This window comes from Artemia franciscana, chromosome 9 (assembly GCF_032884065.1).
Source record: "Artemia franciscana chromosome 9, ASM3288406v1, whole genome shotgun sequence".
NCBI lineage: Eukaryota > Metazoa > Arthropoda > Branchiopoda > Anostraca > Artemiidae > Artemia > Artemia franciscana.
In genome coordinates, this window is record NC_088871.1 from 10,501,531 (window position 1) to 10,516,906 (window position 15,376).

The 15,376-nt window shown below is 35.8% G+C and overlaps 1 protein-coding gene across 2 annotated transcripts in view; it reads left to right on the plus strand.

The window, feature by feature from the left end:
• LOC136030986 (uncharacterized) overlaps positions 1-15,376 on the plus strand; it is an 80,303-nt gene that overhangs the window by 18,201 nt on the left and 46,726 nt on the right. The window contains exon 3 of one of the 2 annotated variants that reach the window (XM_065710142.1): positions 13,633-13,814. In XM_065710142.1, coding sequence (XP_065566214.1) covers positions 13,633-13,814 — 182 coding nt within the window. The remainder of the gene's footprint in view (positions 1-13,632; positions 13,815-15,376) is intronic. The other variant, XM_065710143.1, reaches the window with a different exon arrangement.

The window sequence follows — 15,376 nt, forward strand, 5'->3', positions numbered from 1 at the left end:
TTTTCGTTTTGCCCCAGCTGTATTGCCAAAAGCTGTAATTTTTAGAGTGCGATCAACCATATAGTATGACCCAACCATTTTAACTTTTGTTTAGTTGTAGCCCTAGACAATGGTAACAAACCGCGTCTTGTCTATGGTTATCTGTTTATTATCCGGTTGTTTAGACGAGTGTCTAAAACAATCCGCTGACAATTCCTCTCGAAAACATATTTCTATTATCCTGAAGTTTTTTTAGTAGTAGTAGTAGAACAATTTTATTGAAAATAATAATTTCTCATATAATAGCACAACAAAAGCGGAGCTTACGTGGATGGGCAAAAATAAAAAAAAGAATAATAGTATGGAGCATGAGACCATTTACCGAAACCAACATAAAACATTACAATATAAGAACCTAGTTACGAAGTACCTAATTTACGGAGCTATGCTTGATCTTCCTATTCTTTTAAACTCTAGTCAACTGTTGAGGAGTGACCTGTGTCTTGGTTCTTCTACTGTATTCATCTTCAATAGGCCCGTCTTCATCTTCATTCTTAAGAATAATGTTACCTAGGTGTAAGAAACCTCCCACTTGATCAATCTTCTCGAAAACTAATAACACTCCTTTTTCCTTATTTATTTATATTTAAGCTACTTATTCTTATTACCAGTACTTTTAAATCTTTTTGTGTGCCGTAAACTCTCAAAACTTCAAAAAGTTGTTCATTTCACTAAAATTTTCATCCAGGACACCCAAATCATTTGCAGAATCAAAGTCTGGGGGATGCTTATTTTTCCGTTTAGTTCCATATCCTCCCATAGTCTTTACTGTTTTCCTCAGGAATAAATCCATTTAATGCAATCCGTATAAAGGGCGGTAAAACACAACACCGCTTACATCCTGATTCCAAAGAAAATCGACTGTTAACCGTGCTTCCAACTGTAGCTGCAGCGATATCATTCTTGTACATTGCAAAAATTATTTTAACGTATTTATCTAATATAGAAGAATAGGACATTCTCTAAAGATTTTCTATCAGCAAAATTAAACACATGCTCATAATCGAAAAAACTGGGAACTAAATGGATCTGCAGATTCAAACATGTTTTACTTATTGATTTAAACATGTAAATTCGTTAAACGTATCCTTGCCCTTTTCTAACCACTCCGCTCTTCTGTTAAAACGTCATCTACAGAATCTCTAAGTCTAATTAATATTACCGCGCATAACAATTTGCCTCCTACCGAAATCATACAAATGCCTCTTTTTTCATCACATTCGGTTTCATGTTCTGACACGGGATTTTCATTAAAGTTTCCCTTAAGTCACTAGGAATCTCCCTTCATTACAAATTTTATTTAGAAGCTAAATGCTTTTCTCTTGTAATAAGCTAAAAGCTTTCCCTTACTTAAAGCCGTTTTTCTAATTTTCCCCTCTAAAAAATTATATTCTGCCAAACGAGCATATTTCCCTGAAAGCATTCCAGCTGTTTTTGGAATCCTGTTAAATTCTTATCCTGAAGTGTATCAGTATTAAATACCTGTTAAGTGGTGACCCTTCCTAAAGTGAAACCTTTGATTAATTCTGGATACTACTAGGTGTGGATCCATACTTTTAATGCCGATAGCAGCGCTTCCATGTATCCTGGTGTTTTGCGTAATATTCGATTTACAACAATATAATTCACGCGGCTAGCTTTTGCACTTTCATGGAATATGCTAGATCTGCGTTACTAGGGTAATATGAAGTGTTGAAGCAATCTTTGGTTGCCTTTGCTGAATTTTTTTTTGCGGGGGAATACTTAAATTTTGTTTGTTTGCCATTGATTGAATGCCTTAGTTTTCAACCTTTCAGAACTTCAAATGGTGTGTTGCAAGACAAATGAGAGGGAGGGAGGGAGAGAGAGAGGGAGAGAGAGAGAGAGAGAGAGAGAGAGAGAGAGAGAGAGGGGGGAGAGGGAGAGAGAGAGAGAGAGAGAGAGAGAGAGAGAGAGAGAGAGAGAGAGAGAGAGAGAGAGAGAGAGAGAGAGAGAGAGAGAGAGAGAGATCGGTATATTTAAAAACTATTGTAGCATAGCTAAATTCAGTTTTTTTTTTACAAATTCTTACATTTAAACAAAAATCAATCACACACTACGGCTCAGCATTGAAAATTGATGTGAAGAAAGGCATGAATGAGTTGGTGTAACAATTAGTTCGTACTTTAGGCGGTAGAAGTTTATTTTGTACCCGAGTTTGACTATTGGGAGGGGCTGGTTCGTGTAGTAGTGATCGGTGGCTCGTATTGGCTAGGACGGATTTTCCAAATTGCAGAATCAGATGTTCTATCGTTGCACTATTCTTTGTAGTCATTGTCGAAGCACATGCATGAAGATGGATTTTTCTGCCCTAAAATGTACCGGAAATGAATAAAGATTTTGACAAATTAGCACAGATATGTTATCCTTCGTTATTGTAGAGGAACATGCTTTACGATTCATCATTTTACAAGTCACTATTTGTGATAGCCGAGCTGTAAAATTTGACGATCTAAAATTTGTCAATTAACGTCTTCCTGGCTTTCGGCACTCTCACCAAATTTAAATTGAGAGGGACACTTAAATGTATTTCTGTGAACCTGGAATGGGCAACCCCCCTCCCCCCACAACTGACGCCCCTTTGCCTATCTCTCTGCTAGGAAGTTGGTGACGGGAAGATGTCTCGGAGGGCCCTGTTTATTCCTCCTATTATGCAGATGAATTGTTTACGATGAGAGGGAAGAGGTCTTCAAGAGGTCACGGGCCCTCTTGGTATCGGATATCAATTTTTGATACAAAAAAGTTGTATCTTGCCTACATTTCCTCTGAAAATTTATAAGTGGGATTGAATTGACTTTGTGCCTTAATCAATTTCGATCGAAAATTCTTACTCGACTCTACTTCAAATAAGGTGCAGTATATATTCTCTTGTGTTATTCTGGCACAACTAAGGCGCAACCTGGCTGTAACTCGGTGAGAAAATTGGTAGCAGGGAGAGTGGGGGAGGATGGGCTACTGACCAACTTATGTCTTCACTAGTATGGATTAAAAATCCTTGCATGATTCCACTCCAAACGAAAGGCAACATGCCTGTCTTTATTACAAAAAAAAAAAAAAAAAAATTTAAAAGAAAGGTAGTCTTGGAATGCCAGTGGCTCTTTCATTTTGCCTTTAATCATACTGATTTCAGAACCTTGTATAATTTTGGTCTAACGAGCTGCAGCATGCTCAACTTTATGCTAAAAACTGGACGGAGGGACGGGGAGTGTTTTTAGAAATAGGTCCAGCTTTGGACCTCCAATTATTAAGATTGAAATCCTTTTATGATTTCGTTCAAACAAAGTGCACAAAGCCTATATTCGTGCCAAAAGTTAGCAGTGGGAGAGTACGGGCAGCATTGCACGGCCTCATCCCCACTTTGATTCTCCAGTTATTCGAACTGATAATCCTTATAGAATTCCAGTTCAAACAGGGCGCAACATAATAATCTTTCAACCAAGAAGTTGGTTATGCGAATGCCTGCCTCTCTGCAAATAAAAGATAATAATTGGAAGGGTGGAGTATATACTAACAACACTAACTGATGTCTTTGCATGCTTTCAAGTCAAACAAAGCATAGTATGAATGTTTTTTTTTATTAAAATGTTCGTGCTGAGGGGCCAATGGCCCGCTTTTATCGTCCAGTTAAACAGATTGAAAACCCTTGCGTGTATCCGCTTCGAAAAAAAATGCAACGTGCCTACAATTCTGCTAAAAGTTCGCTATGGGGGAGGGGGACTGGTGCCATTGGCCCTCATTGACTCTTGATTCATACAAATTGAAAATTCTTGTATAATTTTGATCAAAAATGCACTGTGTCTCTCTTTGTGCTAGAAATTTGGGTTGGGGGGGGGAGCTGCGGGTTTAGTTTTTACCTCCAGTTTTTTTCTGGCAACTTGGGTCAATAGTTGTTTTTGAGCAGATTAATTATCTTTTTTTCCTTGCACACAACAAGAGAAGTAACCCTCGAAGTTTTCAAATCATTCAAAATTTTCAAGAAGTATTTTGCACCAAAAAATTTATGCAATTTAGGTTGATCCGCTCTTCAAGGGATACCGATCCAGGGTTAAAAACAATATTGTATCTCTCTTAGTTCCAAAATTGAATTTCTTGTCATAAGCCTACGTCCTAATATCTTTGAAAAGAGGAGAAAAGGGGAAACCCAACTTTCTTTAGTAATGAAAGAAATACAAAACTTTAGGAGCCAGATGTGATACCGTTCTTCCGCATGAGGCCCAAACTCAGAGATGAAATCACAAGCTTAACAGAACTACAAATAGAAATGGTTTGTGAAAGTAGATGGCAGTTCTGTCGAACTAATGAAAAAATTCTCCTTTTTTGGATGTAGAGATTTTGCTATTACTATTCTCAGAAAGTGTCCTGGCAATGGGGCCTTGAAACTGTTGTATATCTTAGGTGCTTTTGTGTTTTAAGCCAACTTCAACTTTGAAATTGCTGGCTGTTTGCTTAACGGATCTTTAATCTCGATAGCAGAAACACGGTTCGAAGAAACGAAAGCCTGGTGGAACAACTTTGATAGGTTTCCTTGATATAGACTATGAAATTCCACTTTAATTCATACATAGTTCGCTCCGATTCAAGAACAAGCGAAAACCATCTTTCTCGGCCCTAGGTAAGAATTACCTACTCATACTTTCCGCAAGGACAGCGGAGGTTATATTTCTAGTAATTTCTGGCAATAAACTGAAATTTTAGCAGAGGGGAAATAAAACCGGACAAAATGAAAGTGTTTCTCTTACAACACAGTTGTTTTATGATGTAATTTATGGTCAGTTGCTATATTGCTTATAACTAGGTAATTGTTCATATCTCTATTTTCTTATACTATGCTAAATCAGTCTAAGTCTCACTTCATTTAGCTGGAGTTTCTTCCATCTTAGCATACTATCTTTCCTATTTGTGCTGACATATGTCTCTGCCAATAAAAGTATAATATTTCTACATGGGATCATGTTTACGTATTACTAACAGCCATCCAAATCACAACTGTCTTCCTTAGTTGGCTCCACAAGAGCATTAACCACTATGACTACTACCTTGCCATTTTGAGTTATAAATTCTTCAACTAGAATTTTATTGTTGAAACCTTCCCAATCTGAAAAAAACTTGGAAGATTCCCTATACAGCGTACATCAAACTCTCTATCTAATCCTTACTATGTGAATAATTAAATCCTATAGTACCTAAGTTCCATATTTCCTAACTTTTAGGGTTAGATCTATGGAGGTCCAAAAAATTCTATTTGAAAACGCCTGAATTTGTCTGTCAAAATTTTAATACTTTAGCTGTTTTCAACGTCATAGTTTTCCATTCTAATTTTATGTTATTTAAATTATTTCAAAAATTAGGGCCTGAAGGACGGCAATCAGTCCTAATTTTAGAAAGTAAAGCCTATCAAATCGTTTTGATTGGTTTGAAATATACTACTAGTATATCTACTTATCGGTCGTTAAGCTGTCTGAGGAGGACACTTTGGCGGATACTCCTTCCCCATCCCGGCCTAGTCTAAGCTTCAGTTTTAACCATCTTTCTAGATATGCCGACAAAGTTAAAATGATTTGTTATTGTCCCACTTCTCGTGGTACCTGTCTCTTAAAATTTCACAGGCTATCTAATAGAATAATTTTAGGTAAAAAATCTTCGTTCACCTTGACGACATGACGAACAACCTATTCTGCTCTGTACATATACTGAACGGGTCATATATATATATATACTAGCTGTTGGGGTGGCGCTTCGCGCCACCCCAACACCTAGTTGGTGGGGGCGCTTCGCGAGACCCCCAAGCCCCCCCGCGCGCGTAAGTCGTTACGCGCCATTGTAGTTGTGTCCCTATGTCCCACCTGTGAATATATATATATATATATATATATATATATATATATGTTTTTAACTACGTAAAACTTGCGAATATACAACATTCTTTGCTGTCCCATCGTCTGTGCATATAAATAAATTGTCAGGTTTACCGACTCTTGAACATGCAACGCATAATGGTCCATGGGAAAACAATCCGTATTCAGATCTATACCTCATGATTCTATTGTTTGCCCTTGAGCTTTGTTGATGGTGATTGCTAATCGACCATTTCCTTTGTTGCTGTCGTCATTTATATATCCCCCTGTGCCCCCCGGCGTCCCCGCTGAAGTTGTGTCCCTGTGTCCGGGTCGTCATTTATATTCCCTGTGTCCCGGTCGTCATTTGTGTCCCGGTGGTCCCAGTCTGTGATTTCTATTTGAGTGTCCCGGGCGTCATTTATATTCGTCAGGATATTGTAGGGCATCGTAGCATCGATGAGTTTAAGCAATTCTTGTCAACTGATTGTTTCGCCTATAAAGAATATTATCTCGAGGTAAGAACTGATCACCGACCACAACGATTGCCACTTTGTTGATAGTTGCGTATCAGGAGGCATCAATTCGATTGCTGTTTTTAAACAGAAGCACTAAATTATTATTTTTGTGGAAAAATGATATATATAAATATATATATATATTTTCTTTTTAGTTTTTTTGTAGTTTTTACCTTTTTTAGTTTTTTTCTTCTTTTGTATTAATGCTAAACCCAAGGTTCAAACCTGGAGCCTCTCGGACCTAGAACCTGAAACATAACGCTTTACCAACTCAGCTACTTCGGCTTGAATACATTCGTTTTGAGCAGCTTCCTCGGGTGTTGCCATTGTAGGTTCTTCAGTCATTTTACAATTAGAAATTTCTCTTTCAACGGTCTTCTTACATTTAAAAATTTGTCTTTGAACGATATTCTTAAATACCTGTGTCCTGGTCGTCATTTATATTGCCTGTGTCCCGGTCGTCATTTGTGTCTCGGTATCCCAGTCTGTAATTTCTCATTGAGTGTCCCGGTCGTTATTTATATTCCCTCTGTCCCGGTCGTCATTTGTGTCCCGGTCTGTAATTTCTCTTTGAGTGTTTTTTCTTTTTAGTATTTTTTAGTTTTTTACATTTTTTTCTTTTTTCAGTTTTCTTTTTCTTCTTTATTTGTCAGCTTCACTATGAAATACATATCGCCTAACCTTTGTTTTTTTAACTAAAATCTGGTAGGCATTGATGACCTTATCCAAGTCAAGATCCCAAACCCAATCATCATCGCTATCATTTTCAGTTTTGATATGTTTTGACTCTCGCTGTCCAGGTGGATCTTCATCTAACTGCGCGGTTTTGCGTTCTTTAGCCTCAAGCCTGTTTCCTTGCTGTTCTTTTGATTCCTCGGCACGCTTTCTTTTCTGACTTTCTCTATCAGTAGCAAGTTTTTTGGCATAGACTCTTTGAGCATCTTCATCGGCTTTTGCCATTGTAAGTTCATCAGTCATTTTAAACTTAAACATTAATAGATTTCTACGTGAACATATATGTCTTAAATATCTTTAATGACGTCACCGTCATAGCAAAAATGACGACAACTAACTTCATGACGCCAGTCGACACAGAAACATGACGTCACCTGATCCACAGACAGACAACTTATTTTTATAAATATAGATAGATATAATTCTAAAATTGTCAGGTAATTTTCTATTTTGAAATAAAAACTAAAAATTATTGCTCAGACAACATAAATATTTTTGATATTTACATAATAGCTTTAGTGGTTCTGGACTGAAAACTAAATACGCTAATCAAATTGGGAATTGCAATCTCTTAGGTTGAAAAGGCAGATCCATTGGAATCATGAGAATGCGTGGAATAAGAAAAGCCTCACCCTCAAAAGGCCCTGTCAAGATTGTTGCCTCTATTACGTTATAACAGACATAACACGTCATTTGTGTCCCGGTGTCCCGGTCTGTAGGTTCGTTAGTCGACAAACATGACGTCAGACGACAAACAACTTCATGACGACATACAGCTCAATCCTTATAATGACGTCAGTCGACAAACATGACGTCAGTCGACAGACAGACAAACAATTTATTTTTATATATATATATATATATATATATGTTTTTAACTACGTAAAACTTGCGAATATACAACATTCTTTGCTGTCCCATTGTCTGTGCATATAAATAGATTGTCAGGTTTACCGACTCTTGAACATGCAACATATAATGGTCCATGGGAAAACAATCCGTACCCGGCGTCCCCGTTGTAGTTGTGTCCCTATGTCCCGGTCGTCATTTATATTCCTTGTGTCCCGGTCGTCATTTGTGTCCCGGTCGTCATTTGTGTCCCGGTGTCCCGGTCTGTATATACATTCGTTTTTGAATTGGTCTTTTTTTTAGTTTTTAGTTTTTTACCTTTTTTTAGTTTTTTTAGTTATACCTCATGATTCTAATGATTGCCCTTGAGCTTTGTTGATGGTGATTGCTAATCGAATATTCCCTGTGTCCCCGTCGTCATTTATATATCCCCCTGTGCCCCCCGGCGTCCCCGTTATAGTTGATACTTCCTGTGTCCCGGTCGTCATTTGTGTCCCGGTGCTTTGTTGATGGTGATTGCTAATCGAACATTCCTTGTGTCCCGGTCGCTTTCTCTTTGAGTGTCCCGGTCGTCATTTATATTCCCTATGTGCCGGTGTCCCGGTCGTCATTTGTGTCCCGATGTCCCGGTCTGTAATTTCGTCAGTCGAAAACATGACGTCAGTCGACACAGAAACATGACGTCACCTGACAGACAGACAGACACACAGACAGACAACTTATTTATATATATATATATATATATATATATATATATATATATATATATATATATATATATATATATATATATATATATATATATATAGTTTTTTATTTTTATTTTTGATAATACATTTCAATGGTTCAGTTTACAAAGGATGCTGTTGTTCTAGCAAAATTGAAAAACTATCCACCATGGCCATGTCGAGTGTTGGATATAATTCAGGCCAAGAACAAAAAATATCCTATGTTGTATTTTGTTATGGAAGCCATGAAATCGTGACAACAACAGCCTCACAGCTTTCGGCCTTTGTTAGCATTTCGAAGGAGGCTAAGAAGAAAAATGAATTAGGTGTTGCGAACGCTTTTGCCGAATTAGCTGATTTTCCTGATAAGCATCTCGAGATTAGTGGTTCTAGTTTACCAGATACATCGGCGAATTCAATAAATTCTGCTTTATCGGACTTGGACACGCTAAAATCCAATATCCGAAATGATATTGAAAAAGAAGTACGTGAAAAAGTTGGATTATCAAATAGTGCGGATATAATTGACTCTATTGTTTCTCAGATTCACGACTCTATACTTGTCCAGTATTCGACCAAGTTTGATGAGATTGAAAACAAACTACGGGCTCTCCAATACGCAAACCTAGCCCTAGAAAACGGGATTGAACAGCTTGAAACCCGTCTTGATGATATGGAGCAGGAAAAACGACAAAATCAGCTTGTATTTCATGGTGTTGAACAAAGTGGGGGCCTTCCCATCTCTGAGTGTATATTGAATGTGATTACGGATAAAATGCAAATTTCTGATTTTTCTTCGACCGCAATAATTTCTGTATTTAAATTTCGGACAAATTTTACTGATTTGGACACCATTGTAAATGCAAAAAAGCTTCCTGCGCCTGTGTTGGTTGTGTTCAAGTCTGCTGAAACTGCAAGAAAAGTATTTTCATGTAAGTCAAAACTTGCTCGGTCGGAAATATTTGTTACCGAGTACCTAACATCAAAAAAGAAACAGATTCTTGACTTGGCTAAAAGTAAGCTCGGAAACAGATATGTTTGGTCGAACCAACGGGACAATTTTTGGAAAAGACTCAGCAGGAGAGATCCGTAAAATTAGAGCCATGGCTGAAGTGGTCCGTTTGCCGAATACGACCGCATAACCGGTTTATTCTTAGAAGCCAAGCTCGTGACATACTTGCGGCTGATGATGAATGCATCGATAATTTTTCGTTGAATTACCGCCCAAGTAATTATGTGAATCCAAATAATCTTTATGAGTATTTCAAACCTGTGAGTGCAGATGAAAGAGCGATCGTTTTCTGGAATTGTCAAGGTCTAAGAAGAACGGCATATTCTCCTTTATGTGAGATTTTAAATTTACTAGATAAGAAACCGTACATTGTAGGCCTATGTGAGACATTTGTTTCTAGCAAGTCACTGCCCTGGGATTTTTCTTTTCCGGGATATGTTTGCGAGCGAAGAGAGCGGGGCGGTCTATGTATTTTGATAAATGAAGGTACCCAATATTGGGTTAGGGATGACCTCTCCCTGTGACTGGAAGGTAGGATCGAAACCCTTTTCATCGAAATAAAAAATGAAGGGACAAAAAATTTGATTTTGGGGTTAATTTATAAAAATCCGTCATATGATATTAGTTTTTTTATTGATGAATTTGAATTTTTATTAGATAAAATTAATAAAGAAAATAAAAATAAATTTATGATCGGAGATTTTAATATTGATTTACTAAAAAAAAGCGAATAGCTCAGATTTTGTTAATATGATGGTGTCACATGATAGTTTTCCTCTTGTAACTATTCCAACTCGGATTTCGCATCTTTCGGCCACCTTAATTGATAATTTCTTCGTTAATGGTGGATTACTTGAAAGATCCCAAGCAGATGTGATTGTGTCCGACGGGTCGGATCACCTTGTTATAATAAGTAAAATAAAGCTGAATCAGTCAAAGGAAAATAAACGGTGTGCAAGGGCATCGTTTTACCGTGAAATGAAAAGTAAAAACCTAAACAGTTTTGCAAATAAGATGGATGAAACGAATTTTTCGCGTGTAATAGAGGAAAAGTGTCCAAATACAGCATATGACCTCTTCAGTGAGATAGTGACTAATGTAATGAATGAAACATGTCCCTTACGAAGAATCAACCCTAATAGAAATTTTCCTAAGAAACCATGGATAACAAAAGCCATTCTAGTTTCAATAAAGCAGAAAAAACAACTTTATGTGAATTATTTAAAGGATCATTCAAATGATAATTTTATAAAATTCAAAAAGTTTCGGAATATTTTAAATTCAGTAAAACGGAAAGCTCAGAAACTTCATTTCCAAAATGAATTTCATGAAAATCAAGGGAATATGAAAAATACATGGAAAACAATAAATAAACTTTTGGGTAATTTTCACAGTAGGGAGGAGGTGAGAGCCATGGAGACGACGGAAGGTCGTCTTACTGATTCTCAACACATAGCTGAATTTCTGTGTGATTATTTTGCAAATGAAGGGAAAAGACTTTGCGATCAAGCGCGGGCTAGCTTACGCACATCTGTGAGTTTTGGATCTGTTTTTGAAAGACAGCCTGCTAGTGAGAATTCCTTTGAATTTGCAAGATGTTTAGTGGGATGGATGAGTTTTCGCTGAAACTCATAAAAGCCGCAAAAACGAGTGTCTTACCTGTCTTGACGCACCTCGTCAACCTTTCTCTGGATCATGGAGTTTTCTGCAAACACTAAAAATTGCAAGAGTGGTTCCTCTTCATAAAGGAGGGAAAAAAGATGACCCATCGAATCGAAGACCTATACCTGTTTTCCCATTTTTCTCTAAGTTATATGAGAAAGCTGTACATGCCCAGTTAAGTTATTATATTGAAAAGAATAAAATTCTAATGGAAAACCAATTTGGGTTCAGAAAAGGGCTATCTACGGATATGGCAGTTCTGAAATTGATTGATTGGATTAATGATGCGTTTGAAGCTGGTCTTATACCCGCAGCTGTGTTTTTGGATATGAGAAAAGCATTCGATACGGTGGACCACCCATGGCTTATTCAAGTTCTTGCCTCGATTGGGGTGAGGGGTTCAAGCCTTGAGTGGTTTTCATATATCTACACGACCGGTATCAGATAGTACAGAATGGATCATTTTTATCTTCAAAAAAGAAAATGGAGTGCGGGGTCCCACAAGGGTCAATCCTGGGAACCCTCCTTTTCATCATTTTTATTGATCGAATGAAGCATTACCTGTCGGAGGCTGGTGTCATCCTATTTGCAGATGACACTTTGCTCTTTCTAGCTGCGCCTTCGCTTGATGTTTTGTATAATAAAATTCATAATGGTGTCTCTGAATTTCTAACTTTTTCTCAACAAAATTTGTTAACCCTAAACTTTTCTAAAACTTTTTTCATGATATTCTCTAGACTTTCGTCAAGTGTTGGCAATGATCAAATTATGGTTCGAGGAAATGTAATAAAAAAGAGTAGCAACAACAAAATATTTGGGGTTTTTAATTGATGAAAACCTGTCGTGGAAAAACCATTCAAATGCTATAGCTGAAAAATTAAGCAGAGGTCTTGGGGTGATGCGAAGCCAATTAAAAATCTAATCCCAAAAATGATTCTAAAAATGATTTATTTTTCAATATTTTGTCCATATATTAGGTACGGATGCTCTATATGGGCAAGTAATTTTGTAACATGTTTCAAAAGAGTACAAAAACTTCAGAATAGAGCTGTAAAATTATTATCGGAATTTTATGATTCTGATGATGTTCCTGCTCATGAGCATTTTAAAAAGAATAAGTTAATGGATGTATCCCAAATTCGTGATTACCAAGTTGCGATTTTCTCGTATAAATACTTTAATCATCTGCTCCCCCCTGCTTTTGAAAATCTTTTTACTTTTAATGGAGACCGTCATGATCATAATACAAGAAAAGCTGATAACTTAACCCATGAGTTTAGGAGTACTACTCGGGCATCTTTTGTGATTCGCCAGTATGGTCCCCATGTTTGAAATATTTTGCCCGAGGGTGTAAAAAATGTGCCTAGTCTTCCGGCTTTCAAGTCACGGGTAAAGAAGTTTCTATTATCTCGTGAATAATTTTGATGTAAGGCCCGTTCCAGGTTGTCATTCTATTCAAGGCATTTCCCTAATTTACTTGCTGTTAATTTTTTTTCTGTTAATTTTTTTTCTGTCTTCTTCTTGTCTTTTTCCTCTTTCTCTTTTTTTCCTTTCTTCCATCAGTTTAGTTTCTTCTGTATTGAATAGCGTAATATGAATGTGGTTTTAATTAGCTTAGGGTGATAACCTCGCTTGGCCTTACAAGCTTATTGCCTTTCTTGGCAGGCGAATGGCGAATAATGTTTTGTTTTCTTTTCTTAATAAATGTATATCTCTCATGTATATATATATATATATATATATATATATATATATATATATATATATATATATATATATATATATATATATATATATATATATATATATATATAAAATATATATATATATATATATATATATATATATATATATATATATACAATACAACAAATAACAAAATAGATCTATAGTAGACTAAACATGATAGATATAACAAATACGATAAAAATAAAATTCCGATTTTAGCCATGCGTTATATTTATTGAGTCTAGAAGGCGGACTGCATTGTATACATATATATATATATATATATATATATATATATATATATATATATATATATATATATATATATATATTGCATTGTATACATATATATATATATATATATATATATATATATATATATATATATATATATATATATATATATATATGCATTGTATACATATATATATATATATATATATATATATATATATATATATATATATATATATATATATATTTTTATGAAACTAATTCTGTTTCTTTAGGTGACCGTCAAACTGAAGTTCTAAAAGCGTATATGCAGAGAAAGAAACTCGAGGCAAAGAAATTACAGGAAGTAGAGAAAAAGCTTGCCGAGGAAGGAAAACTTCGAAAGCAGAAAAATTTGGAAAGACTGGAAGATAAAAGGAAGAAATTGGCTCAATTTTCAATCAGCAAATTGGTAAAAGTATGGTTTGCTTAGCTGCTTCAGGTCTTTTTACCAATTTATGGTCCCCGTGCAACTGAACCGTCGTTTAACTGATTTCGGGGCAAAGTGAAGCCCTTTAACTGAACTCGGTTAAAAGTCAACCCACTTTTAACTCAACCCTCTGTTAAATACATGTCCCGTTTAACTGAAACCCCATTCAACTGAACCTCCTCCTGCAGCTCAACCCCTGTTCAACTCAACCGCCGTGCAATTTAACACTCATTTAACTCAGTCCTCGTTCAACTCAGCTTACGTCTAACCCAACTCTATTTAGATCAACCCCTAATCAGCTCAATCCTCTTCAAAGCAACAATATAAGTAGAAAATGTAATTCAGGCAGTTTTTTCGGAAGTGTTAAAAGTTGACTTAAATGAAATGGTCTTTATTCATTTTTTTCATTTTTGCTGTTATGCTTATCCATCCCCCCTTCTAAAAAACAAAATCATTCTTCTGTCTCATGTATTTGAAAATAGCAAAGTATTTCATTTGAAACTTAAATATCATGGTTTTGACAATAGCTGCAATCTAGTACAGAGAAAATCACGACCCATATTAGTCAAAAGCATAAAACACATTTTAAAGAAAAACTTTGTCTCGTAAGAAAAATTTGCCATTAATCAATTCAGGACTGATAGCTATTATTTGGATTCATCTTAATAGGAAAAGTCTATTTCGGAACAAATTTATGGGAATTTTTGAAAGAGCTGGTATTGCTGGTAAGTCTCCTTTTTTTCTCTCTGCTTGTAATAGGTCACTTGTCCATATGAAAGATTTTAATCACATTTAAGTACTATTTTATAATTTTGCTGTAGCAAATTTCCTATCTGCTACAATTAGTTATGACAATACCCTCATAAAATGCCTTATGGCACCAAAATGTATTTTTAGTGTCGTTTTTGGATTGTAAATGCTTGAGACCATAAAAGGTCTATCACTGAAATCTCTCTTGATAGAAACCCATAAAATGGTGTTTTAATCTCCTCTTGAGTACTCCCCTTCCTAGTTTCATTTGGAAGTGGAAGAAGAGTTTTGGAAAAAACTACCAAGGGAAACAAATTGTTTATTCGTTAACGATAGATGCTATTTATTTTTCATCTCAACACTGAAACTAATTTCGAAACAAATTCTTGGAAATTTCGAAAAAGAGCATGATATCCGGACGTGTCTTCTTTTTCTTTCTTTTTTTCTTCAAAACTAGCGGGTCACTAGAACATCGTAGGGATGTTGATATAGGTTATGGTGTTGATCTCTGGATAAACGATTTTATTTCCTCCACCCAATAAAGTTGTGCATTAACGGGTGACTGATTTTGATGTTATATAGCATACCTCACCCAAAGGTTTTAAATAAAAAGACAGTTTATTCACTATTCAAAGCTGCTTCAAAGTATAATAATTGCTACCAGTGTAATCTAATTTTAGAAGTTATTTTTTTAGCAAAAATTTTAAGCCTTTAAAACTTTGGTTTCTTCCCTACACCTCTCCTTTTTTCTTCAAATATTTTTTACTATTATGTATTCCTAGACTAGAGACTACGTCCTA